Genomic DNA, 16,029 nt, shown 5'->3' on the forward strand with positions numbered 1-16,029 from the left:
TCACAGAGAATCCATACAGGCCACTTCCATATCACAAAGCAGTTTATACATGAAAATCTAACAGATATGATTTTTCACTGTGTGTGGAAAGGTTTTCTTTGCTATCTGATGCTCAGTTTTTGTCAATTAACTGGTGGTGGCAGGAGACATATAGCTGGCAAAATGCTTTGCAAAAGCCAGGACTGAGGTAGGTTCCACAGTTGCTATGGATGCTAATGGCCTAACATACCTGCCTTGGGCAGCCCTTACGGATATTCATCACCTGGAGACAGAGAAAACACTGTTCTATCTAATTTCACCAAAACAAGATTCTTCTCCACACACATACCTCTGCCAGTTGTGGTGCTAATTTCTACACTGATGTTATATAGTGAGCACAGTTTGTTTTGCTTCTCTTTTTAAGCAGAGAACTACTAAGGCTTTATGTATCTGACTGCACCTGGGAAGGTGGCTTATACTCTTGAATGCATCAACAAAAATGGCTGAGACTCTGTCACTGCAACACAGGGGACAGGTGAAGCAGCTTCTAATAAATCACTGTGTTCTAAGCAGCACCAATGCGGGGGAGGTGTTCCCATCTGGTCTGGGCCTAGGACTGCCAACTTCAAAATGGAGTCTTTCCCAGAATTGCAACTGACCTCCAGACTGCAGATATCCATTCCCATGGAGAAAATGGCAGCATCCCCAAGTCTCCAGGAATTTCCAAGTCTGTAACCCTAGACTAGGTCTCAAATTAGACACCTGTAATTTGGGGGGGAGGGGAGTGATTTCAAATGCATCATTGTCAGACCAAAATGTTTATGTGCAAACCTGTCAGACCAAAATATTACATATGTTCTCACCTTACATTTGCAAAGTGATATAAGTTGGCAAAAGATTCACTATGGAACAAGAACATTTGACTAGGTTTGCCGTGTTCAATATCAACTGTCATGTTGCACTATAACTGCCTCAATTATTACTGCACTTGCACAGAAAAAGGCTAGAAAAGCATCTATTAAATTTTTAAAAATTCTTAACAACAAAAGAGAACCATGTTGGATCAGTCCAGTGGCCCATCTAGTCTAGCACTCTATGTCACACAGTGGCCAAAACCCAGGTGCCATCAGGAGGTCAACCAGCAGGGCCAGAATTCAAATTATGTCTTTTTTAATGCCTTACTTTGTTTCAATGTGTCATTTTTAATTTTTATTACAGCTAAGTACGTTAAAAGCTGGTGGTGACCCAGACCTCTCTAGACTTCTGAAAGGACCTGCTTCAAACCACTTCTAAAGGGACAAGAGCAATCTCAAGCTTTAGACTTGGAAATCATATCCTAGAGAAATACTTTAATGCCATTCAAATACTCTTTCCAAGTAATGTTATTTCTGCTATTTTTTGTTCAAATGCAAGAGTATTTACTAAGCATGCTAACAGTCCTGAGTTTTGAGCATTTCAGCTCTTCATCAGGGAAATATTAGGATTTTCTCTTGATATCCAGAAAGACACCCTTGTACTGATTCCCAAGCCATGCACCCCTGGAATGTGATATTGCAAGGTAACCCTAAAATATTAATATGACACAACAATGCCCATTTGAATTGGAGTGGTCTTTCTTGCGCATAAGGGAGAAAAATCCAGTTCCTTCTAGGCCCCAGGCAAGCTGGAATGATGTCAAGTCTGGTTCACAGGCTGGACAGACATGGTGGCCAATGCTGAACGGCTAAGGAGCATCCATCTTTCTGCTCCTGGAAATGAAGAATTCCAGGCCCAGAGAGGGACACGTAGTGGGCAGAGCTGTAAAAGTTCCTTCACTTCTTTTGGCAACCTTTTAAGTCCTGTTATCAAAACATAAAAATAGGGGTTACCAGGACTCCTGCAACACAAATAAATGGCTTGTATATATATGTTCTGTTATTCTTCAGGGCAAGACAGCAGAAACACAAAGGCTAAAGGTTAAGTGGCCATCTTGTTGTGAATGTGTGGTATACCTGTAAACTGGTCTCACATTTCTGCCAGAGAATCTGACTTTTATCAAGATTTCTATTTTTCTTTAATTACTGCTAAAGCCATCAAAGTCAACCAATCTCCCGTACACTTGATGGATGCCTATCCATGTTTGACATTAAGGGAGAAAGCTATCACTTTTGGGGAGCTTCAAAGGAATGTTTGGAAAAACAGGGCCATAAAATGTCATTTGGCCAGTGTAATTAAAATTCCTCTGTTGGTGGTATGGATCTTTGACACAATGATCTCTGATTGGATATTCCACATATGACACTCTGATTTTCCATTGGTGTGACACTCTGCTTCCTCATTGGGTAATTGAATCGCTTGATTTGACATAATTTACCCTAGAAAACAGGCAATCCCACCTGTCAGGATTAGAAAAAGGGAATTCGTCCATCCTCTCCTCCCTCCATCCTTTCCTGCCCTCACCCCCCCCTTCTTCTCAAGAGAAATCTCCCTCCAGAGGCCTTGTGTTTCCTCTGACTGAGCCTACTCTGCAAGATCTAGGTATTATATCACCTCTCCCCCCATCCATACTTGTTCAGCTAACCACTGTATTCCTCTTGTATGCTTGAAATTGTTTGATTGGGATGTAACTATTTGAAAACCTATACCTATAATAAAATCCATTATTAACCAAAGGATTTTCAGTGGTCTATCCCTGTAAACATCAACAGAGATCCTTGCTCACCTCACCTCTCGTAGACTCACCATTTTGAGCTAAGAAATATTAATATTCCCCAATAAAAGGTTAGTTGAGGTGTAACACTCTTTTTCTGTTTTGTCCTGGAATAATCTGCTGATACACTATTAGGACAGAAGCATCTATAATTCTTCAGATAAAGAGACAAAACAATAACCAAATGGTACAAGACCCTATCCAAAAGGCCATCAATTCTGATAATTCTTTGGATAGAATCTTGTTTTGAACCAGCCTCTCTGTAACATTTCCTCCTTCTGTTGTGTATGTAAGTTGGACCTGATGGATTGCTATGTATCTGAGCTCCTACGCACCTTGTACTAAGAAAAGGTTATGCTGGAATAAATTTTGTTAGTCTTTAAAGTGCTATCAACTCCTGTTTTATAAGATTATTATGCAAGACTAGTCTTGCTTACAATGTCTGCCCATTTCTTGATATGGTATTTTAAAGAAGTGGCTCAGGTTGAACCCACCATTCCCAGTACACATAGAGAGAAAATAAACCTTTTTTGCTCCATTAATGCCTACTTGCATATATATGTTGCCTGAAGTAAGTGGCAACCGCAACTTGCATGTCATTCACAGTACAGCTGCCTCTCCAGATTTTTCACAGCATTTCAGCTTTATATATAATCTATCATTTTGGAGAAACTTCTTACAGAAAACACCTTCACTGCAACCCATCCCCATTCAATGTAAACCTGCTTGCAACTTCTATTGCATAGTGCCAGGTCTGTTTCTTTACATACTGTTTTGTATTCCTACTCCCAGATTAAAAGGCCAGCTTTCAATGCATCTTAACTTTTAAACAAACCCTGTTCTTAGATATTAACCAGCATAGTGCTGCTTATTTATATTTTCAGTTACTAGTATGTAGTTATGATTTCCAGTCAGCTTCTTTCTGCTCACATGACAGTTCTTATCAAAGAGCATCTTTTAAAAGTCAGGAGTAAGATCTCATGACAGCATGTAATAGTAACAAAATGGGAATGCATGACATATATTGTTGTTGTCTTACCAACAGTCTTATCAATGACAGATCCACTGATATATCTAAAAACAAAGCACACAAGTGACATGGAGGATGAAAGAGAGAGATATGAATACATAAAACTGCCAGCTTTTCTTTTGGCAGGGCTGCTGTATTCTAAAGAGATGAACCTCCTTTTTGTGGCGCAAAGATGCAGTAAAAGTCCCCCAACTCATCTGTATTCACTTCAGCCACCAAATTTCTGCTTACCACTCAGATTTTACAGAAGAAGCCCTGTCACAAAAAAGAATGTAATTCTACCCTTGTACTGCAATTATATGCATGTTTACTTACGTCCCACCAAAGGGCCATGCTTATTTTGAAATGATCTATTCCCAAGTGAAAAGACTCACTGGAAAAAACAATAAAGCTAGGAAAAGTTGAAGGCAGTAGGAAAAGAGGAAGAAACAACATGAGATGGATTGACTCAGACATGGAAGCCATGACCTCCAGCTTGCAAAACCTGAGCAAGGCTGTTAACAATAGAATATTCTGGAGGTCATTAATTCACAGGGTCACCATAAGTCAGAAGCAACTTGACCGAACATAACACACACACAGATGTGTGTGTACAGAACTGAAGCCTTTGTGCTGAAGTAGCTGTTAAAGTCACCGTAACTAGCCAATGAAAAACAGTGGCAACTCTATTCTACTATGAGCCTGGGTTCATGTTGCATTTGTTCTCTATTCACATGTGATTGTCTTATTTGCTAGTTTTCTTTAGCATATGCCATTTCAAAAGCCCTTATTGCTAAAACAAAGAAACAGCCTGAAGCTGTTTAAGTGTTTTAAATGGAAAAGTACAGCTGTCTATAGAATCAACAGCTCCCAAGGCAATCTGGAACATGCAACAGGCACATCTCATTACAATCATTGTTTCATTTGCTGATGAGATAAAAGGCTTGCTTTAAAGCTTACAGGCCACACTTTGGTTTTCAGATTTAATACCATGAAGAGGAAGACTGCAAAGGAGAATGATCTCCCCATGACTGCAGTCATTATTCTCCTATTGGTGAGTTAAATGTGAAAAATGTAGCCTTCTACACAAAACTGAACAAATAACTCTTCTAACTCCTCTTACAGGCAGAAAAGTCCATTTGCCTTTGTACATGTGAATGCAAATTACCACTAGTCATGAATCAACATTAGCCTAAAATGGATGACATTATTACCTGGTTATTACCTTTAAAGCCCTATATGGCCGAGGACCTACCTACCTGAGGGACCGTCTCTCCCCATATGAGCCCCAGAGAGCACTGAGGTCATCTGGGAAAAACCAGCTGAATGTCCCTGGGCCAAGGGAGGCCAGATTGCAGGCCACCCGGGACTGGGCCTTCTCTGTCACAGCTCCACTACTGTGGAATCAACTCCCTGAGGAGGTGAGGGCCCTACGATGCTTAGATCAATTCCGTAGGGCCTGTAAGACTCACCTCTTCAAGATGGCCTTCAACTAGTGATAAAGCTAGGAATACTGCTGAAAATGCTTTTTATTTACTGAATCCCATTGAAGATTTAATGTTTATAACGCCATATTGTTAATGCTAATTTTAAAAATTTATAATTTGTTTTAACCATGTTTTTATAAGTATAACTGATGTACTGTGCATTTTATGTTGTGAGCCGCCCTGAGCCTGCTCCGGTGGGGAGGGCGGGATAGAAATAAAAAAATTATTATATTATATTATTATTATTATATTTAACAGTAAACTGGGTGGCTTGTGCCAATCACAGAAGCAGCAAAACCAGACTACCAAGAGATAAGGTAGAAGTTTCCTGCGTACTCAGGAGACTCCCCAAGTATGTAGAAAATTACTTTGTAATTAACTTTTTAAAAACAAATACATATGCCCTTTTCAGAGATTATAACTGTGCATACAGGATGGCTAGCAAGTGCATGTATCATGAACATGCTCCCAGTACACCCTGTCTGAACAGGGGCACCAAGTATATTTTGCATGATGCCCTAGCAGGGGTGTCAAACATGCGGTTTGGGGGCCGAATCAGGCCCCTGAAGGGCCCCTGAGCAACTGGCTGCCATCTGCTTCCTTCTCCCTATATCTTGCTTTGCTAGGCTCTCTCAATTGCACAGCAGAGCTACTGAGCCAAGCTTCTCTTCCTTCTATTGAATGAGGCTCCCCGCCCCTCAAGTCCCTGGGGAAGGAAGGAAAGAGCCAGAGCTTCCTTTGCCCAGTTCCCTGGATCCCATGGCAGAAATACAAAAAAAGCACCTTTAAGACCAATGAGTGCTAACATTTTAAGCATGTTTTAAGTTTTAAAAAATTGTGTTCGTGTTCTTTATAAAATTTATATCTCTGCTACCTAATCTTAAATAGGTACACACATGGCCCGGCCCAACGCATCTTGGCCCAACCCGGCATGGGTCAGATCCAGCCCTCATAACAAATGAGTTCGACACCCCTGCCCTATAGCATATGTGAACAAGATAGAACATTGGGAGAACCCAGTGGGTCAGTGTGCATGAAGCTGTATTTGCTTACAAAATACACCCATAATACAGGCAATTGTTGCCCTCTTGGTACGCATGAACATACCATCTGAAAATGGCTTGTGATGAAAACTGAAGGGGGGGTGTCCTGATGGGGCAGAAATGTGGGGTACAAATTCTGTAAATACATTCATGAGTCACACAACATGTAGAGCAGTCAAGAGTCAGTTAAAAGGATGGTGAAAAGGAAGAGGAATTCATTTCTGAGATTTTAAGAAAATCCTGAGATGCAGAAGATCCCCAAATTATTCCCCTTCCTGCAATTCCTCGCAGACTGCTGAATTATCTGTTCTAATTCAGATCTGGAAACAGCTACTTTCCAGGTCCCCTTTGGCAAATAAAATTCATTTTCAGACAATCAGGCAGCCAAGCTTTTTCAAAGAGGAAGTGAAATATGCTTATAGAAAAGTAGAATGAAGCAGCATATTTGCTTGAATTAAAATGAGGCAAGTGAAGAGTTGAGTTGCCTCAGGGTTATGTCATCTGCATGAGGATAAAGGTGGTAAACTATTCTTCCTCTACTTTCAACAGACATCATCAGAGATGAGTGCAAGGTTACCTACAGTGCAGACAGTGGAAACGGTGAATGACTTCACAATTACCACTACCATGTAACTATTGTGTAGCCTGTGAACTACCCCACTAAATACACAGATATAATACGATATAGCTATTAATACTATATACAAAAGTATAACCTTTTAAATTACTAAAATACCTGTGTGCATGTATCTTTCTGTCACTGCTGAACCATAACCAACCCTTGTGTACCCAGAGTGATGGGGAAGGACTTTACCTTCCCATAAGAGGCAAAGTAGGTTGGGCAAGGCAGTGAGGCTGCCAATGCCTTGCTCATTTCCTCAGATCATGCAGTGTGTGTCACATAGGGAAACCAGGACTGAACAGGGATATTGGTTTTTTATCTTATTACATATGCTAAACCTATTCTCACCAATTATAGCTATATAACCACAATATTCTAATGTATTTCTCTTTTAGAATAGTGTATCAGAATAATGTTTTTTGTATTGACATACTCAAATAAGGGATATTGGCTGTTTATCTCGTTACATATACTAAACCCATTTTCATTATATTTTAATATTTCTTCTTATGACAAACCAGAATGATGTTTATAATGCATGTTACATTTTAAAAAGTAAATCAGGTGAACAAGAACATATTTAAGAAAAAATGTGCCCTTAGTTTAACCCTACTTGCTAGCAATAGGGCAATTAACAGACAGCTTTTATTACCTTTTATTGGTTTCCCACACAAATGCTATCCAGACCAAATGTTCTTTCAGTTTGTTAATTATACTATTTTGCCATTGAGTTTTAACTTTGTACCATTTTGCATTCTAAACCACTGCCCACCAGCTATATGTAGCTTTGCTCACTGTACCTCATTCCTTGTCTGAAGAAGTATGCATGCATACGAAAGCTTACAATCTGAATAAAACTTTGTTGGTCTTAAAGGTGCTACTGGACTCCTACTTTGTTCTATTGCTTTAGACCAACAGTGCTGCCCACCTGGAGCTATCTACATTGGGAAGCAGTGCAGTGAAGAGCCACAGCTGGCATGTCAAATAGCCACATGTGGCTCCTCAGCTCACTCCTGGTTTAAGGTATCAATCCATCCATTTTCTCTTCAAGGCCCAGTAGCTGAAGCAAAGGAGAACTCTACTTGCTCACCATGTAACGCTCACTGACCAGTACTTTAAAAAAAAAATACAAGAAAAAAACAGCTCTACTGTCCCTCAGTTCAGAGCAAGCAAAAAAGTTCTCATCGCAGTGAAACCCGTTTTCCCATTATTCAGAAAATAGATGTTGCAACACACACATATTTGCATAGTGGATCCCTGGTTATAACATGCAAAGAAACTAATTTCCCAGGATTGTTAAGTAAACCACTTTTGATCGAGGTTTTTTTTTTTTTTAGAAAAAGCCCAGTGTGAACTAATTTGCATATTAGACCACACCCCCTGCCACCAAGCCAGCTGGAACTGCATTCCTTGTGTTCCTGCTCAAAAAAGTCCTGCTTTTGATATATCCCAAATGCTTTGAATCTAGTGGACAAGTATACATTATGCACACTTAGGAGTAAATCCTATTGTACTGAATGACACATCTGAGTAAGCACACACGGCATTAAGCTTCAGAATTTGGGAATAAAGCTCAGCATGGTTTATTTTCAGGTAAAGATGCACCTGACTAGGCAGCTCTTGTTCTTTGCAAATATTGAAGAAATATGCCATTGTATACCTTATCATACACAATAGGCTTTTTTTCTTTCCAAATAGAACAATAGCATAGGAAATCCACAAATACCATTCTGTCACTACCACCTGCTGAGATTGATGCTCCTAAACTCTGGATATAACAGGGCTGAAAGTCGCTTCCAAGGTCAAGAAGATGCAATAGGCAGTTGGTTCTCTGGGGAAACAGGAGCACATCCAAGAATATTTTGGATGCTGGCTATCTTTCTGGAGCTGAAAGAACATCTGATCTCAAAAAGAAAGCCATTCTGAAGGAAAAAAGCAGCACACACTGCAAAAACCCCCTCTCTCCCCTCTCTTGTACTCAGGAAACCCTGCAGCAACAGAATAAACTCATAGCTTCAAAAGGGGAGAACGTTCTGTCCCAGTTTACTAAGGACAGAAATGTCCATCTACTGTCACATCATGGGCATCATAAACTGAGAGGTGCTGCGTTACTGCCTATGCTATCTTCTGCTTTCCCAATTCAAATTTCAACTGCTCTTTTAACAAAAAGGTTCTTCCAGTATGCCATGACAGATTGCAGAGGCAGATATGAGTTGGGAGAATATCTGTAGAGTGCCCTCTGATAAAGGAACTCTAGCATACTGTGCTATGCTGTAAAATAAGATAATGCGCAGGAGATGCTAACTCATCTTCTGTCTTCTCAAGGCCCTGCTAGAATTCTGTAGGGCTCACCCCCTCTTTTCTCCCAACACCAGTTTGAAAGTCATATGCAGCAAGGTAGCAACACAGCATTGGACAAAAGTGGGTGGAGACACATGGATGGTACTCATGAAGCAAGAAACTCAAGAGCAAAAATTTCAGCTGGCTTAATCTTATTCGATGTAACTGGCTAAGTGACTCTCACCTCCCACCAACTTCTGTATCTCAATAAATCTCCCCCATCTAATCCAACTTTTTTCATATAACCTGGAGAAGTCACTCCTTGATCAGCTTGGTACAACACCCTCTCTCTTCTCTCTGCAAATTCCCCTAGGAAACAAATCCCTCTCCAGCTTCAAGGTTTGCAGCCTGCTGTCTTAATCCCAATGACCTTCTTGCTTATGCTACAAGCACATAGGCAGCCATGGCAAGAATGTCAGGAGATAAGCAGCCTTCCCCCCACTACAGCTACCCCAAGGGAAAATACACGAAAAAGAAGGGAGGAAACCCTTGCTGCCTGATCCCATTAACTGCATCTTTTCCTTAATTATACACTAGACACGCTGTTTATGTGAAAACTATTTCACATTAAAGTGGGAGTAAATGTGCTGAGGATTTGGAATGGGTGACAGAAAGCTAGGAAAGCTTGCATTTTACCCAACATCTCCCTTGTTTCCTTACCACACTCCAGTAAGAGTTAAGGATACGGCTAGAAAAAGAGCTATGATGCAGAATCACATTGGTAATTCTCTCCAACCTTCCCCCAGTATTACAGTTCATTATACTTAAAGATGAAAACAACAGGTTTAGCCATTCCCTTAAAAAAAAACTGTTTGTGATTTTGGAGAGGTCACGATACAGAAAGCAAAACTATTCCGTCCTTCCTTTTATAATTTCATCCTATATGAAATGTAAACGACAGAAAGCAGAGGTCTCGCAATGCACTTCTTAGCTGTCTTTTTCCATTGCAGCCCCCTCACTAGACGCACACACACAGCCCCGGTTTATCAACAGTGCTGGTCCTGCGGGATAGAGACCAGATCACACAAGTCAAGCGGCAGAAAACCGAGAAGAGAGAAGCAACCCGAGCCGGGGGTTCCATGAGGGACACCGCCTTGCTCCCATTTTAGAGGTCATTTTGGGCAGGCGCATAGTGCCCTCGTTACCGCCGCTTCGCTAGCGCCTCTTGCCACCCCCGCCGAAAGGAGGAACTGCCCACTCCGCGTTAAAGAAGCAGCAAGAAATCCAACCAGTGGCCCTAAAGAGGCCCGCGAAGGCTGGGCAGACTCAGTCCTTTTCCCTCACTAGGAGGGCCTTGCCTTCGCCTTCTCCAAACCCTGCAGAATGTCAGCTCTCGCTCCTCTGGGCTGCACTCATCCAAGGGGCGCGGGCAACAGCCCTTGCTCAAATTAATTCACTTTCTGCCAAACTCTCCTCCTCCAAAACAGCAGCACAAGACCTGAGCCCAGGTTGGATGGAGTGCTCAGATCATTTTTGCTTTACTTGCCACCGCGGGGCGGACCCGAAGCAGCCAGAGACACGTCCTCCTTACCCAAGAAACCATCCGGAGGATGGTGTGAGGTTGCCGGATGAAGGTCTGCAGGTCGAAAGCGCCTCCGGCTTTGCCGGCTCCATACGCGGCGCCAGCTTCCATCCTCAGAGGAGCCCCGTGGCAAGACCCGCCGCCGCCGAGCTACCTTCTCCTCGCTCTCTCAGCTGATCACAAGCACCAAAGTTTATAGCAGCGAGGGGGTGGGTGAGAGGGCTGGGGTAAGAGGCCCGCCAATGCCCGCCGTGCAGGGGCCGTGTTAAACGAAGGCAGCTTGGCACAGAGGGGCGCTGCAAAGGCTGTCCAGAGCTAGTAGGGCATGGCAGCTCTGGCTCTGATTCGGTTCTCACTCACCCCCGGGTGGGCTGGATGACGAGAGAAGGAGAAGAAAACACGGCCCAAGCCAAAACAGCAGGCTCCGGCTTGACTCAACCTGGCGCGTTCCCGCTTCGCAGCAGCCGACAGACGGGCGCGAGCACCGGAGCGGGAAAAAAGAGCGCGCCTGCGTGCACTTCCAGCCCGGCGGGTTAGAGGGGGCGGGGAAGGCGAGCGCTGACGGGCCACTGCAGAGCGGTGGGGGTGGCTCCGGGGTGGCTCGGTCTTGTGAGGAGGCTTAGTGCTCGCTTGCTTGCTTTTTTCTGAAGGGGCTTTTGGACAGATATAATGGCTGCTATAAGTGGCATTGAATAAATTAACAGTTTTATGGACAAACGGTGGGCTGTCACTCTTCGCTCCCCCCGCCCCCCGTCAGTCAGAGAAAAAACCGTCTGTGGAAACCCTTCAGAGTACTTTAAAGTAAACTTTAAAGACACGACTTTCGACATTTCGCAGGTCACACATAATTTGGCATTCTATCTAAGAATCCAGTGGACTCCTAAAGACTAACAAAATCTTAATATAGCTCCCTGTCTGTTAAATCTATTAAAGAATTTACATACAAATACAACTTGTCAGGTAAAATTCTCATCTAAAGGACACCTAACTGAAAAAATACCAGTTTGTAAAGGAGTTAAACAAGGGTGTGTGTTAGCCCCACATCTGTTTAATCGTTTCTTAAATGATATGGCACAATATATTAGTTCCATAAATGGGCACCCACCTAAGTTCTCTCAGTCCCAATATTATTGTATGCTGATGATACAACTGTACTTTCCTGCACAAGAGTCGGCCTGCAGCGATACCTGAAAGCTTTTAACAACTACTGCCAGCTTAACTCACTTGCTATAAACTATTCCAAATCTAAGGTTGTGGTCTTTTCTAAAAGTCGGCGACCACAAAAAGTGGTATATAGGCAAGCAGGAAATTGAGCAATCCAAATGCTTTAAATATTTGGGCATAACCTTTAATTACAATCTCAAATGGATAGTTCACCGTGACAGAATAATAAATATAGCTCGTTGTTGTTCATCTCAAATTGAACAGTTTTATTATAAAAAGGTAACCAATGTTTGCCGCAATCAGAGCTTTTAATGCTAAAACACTATCACAAATTTTGTATGGTATCCCTCTGTGGATTAATGCTCTGAACCAAAAAATAGAAAATATCCAGGATGCATTTCTGCGACAACTTTTAGGAATCTCCGTGTTCCTTATTTTGTAATCTGTTCAGAAAAAAGGCCAATCTCTGATTGAAACAAAAGCTTGGACTCTTAAGTTTTAAATATTGGTTACAGATATTTTATAGGGCTGAACCAGCTAGCTTGCTCAACTATCTAAAAAGAGACCCTTTTAATGCTGCTTGGCAAGATGGAATCATGTCAAAGCTAAAACACATGGGAATTGCAATTGACGACCTATTTTTATCTGATGAATCTTATAATTTTAGATTTATCAAACAGAGAATCTTAGATCTAGAATCATAAACTGTGTCCTGTCCAATTTTATACTTGCTCTCCTGCCTCACTTGGACTTGATCAGACGGCCAGGAAAATGGCCAAATATTTATCTGAACTAGATAATCCGCAACATCAGAGAGTTTTTATGCTGGCTAGGATGAATGCATTTCCCTCCAATGTTCTCTATGGGAGATTTCTTCAAGTCCTCTTTAGCACGAGACATTGTCTATGCGGGTCAAGCTCGCCGGATTCCATCCCGCATATTTTATTGAACTGCCAACTGTATACTAATCTCTGGAAGGTTCTGTTAGATTACTGTCCTACATTCAAGAAAATAGGATCAATTGCCATTTCCTATTAAATGACAACATAATTGCTATCATTGAAATTGTTAAAAATTATTCTAAGCAGGTTTTATTGTGATCTTAATCTTAGTTTAGCCTTTTATGCTTTGAACAGACATATCTGATTGTTGTTTGGTTGACAAGTCTCTGTATATCTCTTTTCATTATGCCAATAAAGGTGTGATTGGATTGGACTAACAAAATATATTCCAGCATAAGCTTTTACAGAGCATCTGTAAAGTGACTTCTCAGGAAAGCTTCAGATGCAATATATGTTGTTATTCTTTCAGGTACTACTGGGCATTTTGCTAAAGCAGAGGAGGCAACTACGCTCCCCCCCCACACACACACACACACCAGTCACCTACAGCAGTGGTTTACTGCCTGATTACTATGAATGGACATATGGGTCTGTCACCTCAGGTTTGGGAATGCCTAGGCAATTTACATTGTCTACTGGGAACCAGAGCCTAATGACAAAAGAATGTTAATGTTCCTCAGTGGGTGCTAATTGCACAGCGATGGTCCCCTGATAGCTCAGTGAAGTATGGTACCCTTCAGAGCATAGGAAAGGCCATCTGTGTTTGCATGTTTAAAAGGAAAAAGGTTGCGTTCAGAAAATACAAAGACTGCTGTGCTGTAGAATGGATGAAGTGTCTTGGAGGGCAAAATTTCTCTCAAGATCTGTTGTGAGGTACCGTAGTAGATCTGCGGTCGTGTAGGCAAGGCCGGCCCTAGACTGTCTGGCACCCTAGGCAAAGCTAAATTCTGGTGTCGCTCTGCACTGATAACATCACTGAGTCACATGGGGGGCACCCAATTTGGCACACCCAGAAGGCTGGTGCCCTAGACAATTGCCTAGTTTGCCTAGTGGCAGGGCCGGCCCTGTGTGTAGGAGTTCCTCTTTACCTTTATAAAGCAAGTATGAAAATACACATGTCTACAGTGCATACTCCCTCCAAAGGGAATCAGAATCAGCTCAGGTAACTCTCCCCTAGAGCTTCTCATCGCACATAGTAAGGAGTCTGCATGAAGCTTTGGGTTGCAAAATTATGTCTTCACCAAAAATAACATGCAAAGCTTTAGAATATGATCATACAATGTGAATGGATCTATATATAGTACACATGGATACACATAGGACCAGTAAAGAGACTTCAGTGGACAAGGTGAGGCAGCCCATCTCAGGAAGCACATTATTAAAGAACAGCATATTTATTTAATTTAGCAGTATATTTTTACCATACTGTGCCTCCCTATTTGAATTTTCTTCCCCTGCCCCAGATTTCATAGGCAGCCTCTACATTGTGTTTATACACCCTCAACATGGTATATATTACAAAAATTGATTTGCCATATTTTGTTACCATATTTTGAGAGTTCTATGAATAACTGATACTCAGATTTTAAAACTGTAGAAGGAAGGGCACTCACAGGGCCGAGGCTATCGAGTAGCTCAGGTAGGCAGCCACCTAGGATGCCATCTGGCCACAGGGCGGCGAGTGCCCCCTCCCTGCAGCCACACAGCTCTTTCTGTGTGTACCCTCTCTCTCCACTGTCCCACCTGGCTTTCAGCACCTCAGCACGCCAAGGCCAGGCGCATTGCGGCCGTTGTAGTTCCTTGGCCTGGAGGGAGCTGAGGGGCAGGCCTTCAGCACTACAAGTCCCATGAGCCCTGCCACCAGGAGGCCCCACTTGGAGGTGGGGGGAGCATCACTTGCCATTGCCTAGGCAATGGACAGTTGGCTTCTGTGGCTGCTGTGCTTCTGGCTCAATGGTTGTCCTCATGAGTGGAATTCAGGGGCTGAGATCCAAGGGGCGGTGAGACCAACTCCAACACCCCCCCGGCAGCCCTAAACAAATGAGCAGAGCAAGGTGCATCCCCAAAGCCTTCTCACTCCTGTGGGGGAAAGGAAACCCTGCCACCTTCAGCCTCTCTCTCCCATCGAAGCCAGCCGGAGTGAAGGCAGGCAGCCTATGCCACTCCACTTTCTGGTCACCTTAAGTGGCACCAGAGGGCTCCTTGCCTGGGCAAAGGAAGAGGCTCTAACCGAGGCAGGGCGGGAGGCTACTGTCAGACTCGCAGTGGCACACAGGCTCCCCTGCCCTCCCCACTCCACCATCCTATTTGCCAGTCTGCAGCACACACCAAGCCCCCCAGTGTGAGAGGTGTGAGAGGTGGGCTGGGGTCAGAGGAGCACCACCTCCCCGGTACCTGAGCCCTGCCAGCAAGCCCCAGGACTGTCCCAGGTGGCACGCACCTGCAGCTCTGGCGTTCCCAGGATGGCCGCGGAGGCTGCCAAGATGAGAGGAGAGGCATCACCCCACCACCTTTCGCACGTCTCCTCTGCACTCTCTCTGCCCTGAATTTGGTAGTGCTGGCTCTGTCAGCTGGAAGCCCCTGGCAAAGCACCTGACCTAAGCATGCCTCAGTGGCAAGGCAGCATCTCAGTCCCAACTGGGCTGGGGTGGAAAGGGAGGATGATGACCCTGGGTAAGGCACTCATCAGCTTCCCAGGGGTCATTCTCCCCTGCAGTTGAGCGACCACACACCCACTGCAGGCCTAGTGGCTGTTAAGAGGGCAAATAAAGGTTTGGCTGGAGATGGAGTGTCACTGCCACATCCCCTTGGGAAGGAAGGAAGGAGGCCCTGCTGTGGCAAGGCAGGCCAGGTGCCTGTGGGGGGGGGGGGAGACCGAGGGGGGGCATACACAGATGGCTGGCTGGGAGTCTTGTGGTCGGTGGCCCGGTGGGGTGGGGGCTGTGAAGTTGAGAAAGAATAACTGGTCCAAAATCTCCCAGGCAGAGAGGTTTGAACCTGACTATGCCAGGTCCTACTGCAGCCTAACCATTACACCCTGCTACCTGTAAAGGTGCTACCTTTCCTTTTGTTTGGGGGATAAAATGATAAAAGGAGTACCAATTGGCAAGTTTTCTATAGGCACAATTGATTTTCCCTTTTGATTGCTAAATTAGGTTTTCTTCATGTAATGAAGAAAATAGAGGCCAGTTTTTAGTATCTTTTTAAATGAATTCGATATGCTTTTTTGCACCAGTTAGTTGACTGCTGAATTTAACTTTTCTTTTCAGGTTCAGCTTTTCTAGATCTCAAAAGCAGTTTCTTTAAATACTAAAGCTGATTTTAGTTGTCTT

The 16,029-nt window shown here is 43.4% G+C and overlaps 1 protein-coding gene across 2 annotated transcripts in view; it reads right to left on the minus strand.

Annotated features, from left to right (window-relative positions):
- SYNGR1 (synaptogyrin 1) overlaps positions 1–11,371 on the minus strand; it is a 35,999-nt gene extending 24,628 nt beyond the window's left edge. Inside the window, exon 1 of one of the 2 annotated variants that reach the window (XM_060245430.1) lies at positions 10,701–11,194. In XM_060245430.1, the coding sequence (XP_060101413.1) occupies positions 10,701–10,802 (102 nt within the window). In that variant the 5' untranslated portion in view covers positions 10,803–11,194. Of the gene's footprint in view, positions 1–10,700 lie in introns of both variants that reach the window. The other variant, XM_060245431.1, reaches the window with a different exon arrangement.
- Positions 11,372–16,029: the final 4,658 nt, after the last annotated feature.

This window comes from Heteronotia binoei, chromosome 8 (genome assembly GCF_032191835.1).
Source record: "Heteronotia binoei isolate CCM8104 ecotype False Entrance Well chromosome 8, APGP_CSIRO_Hbin_v1, whole genome shotgun sequence".
NCBI classification, from domain to species: domain Eukaryota; kingdom Metazoa; phylum Chordata; class Lepidosauria; order Squamata; family Gekkonidae; genus Heteronotia; species Heteronotia binoei.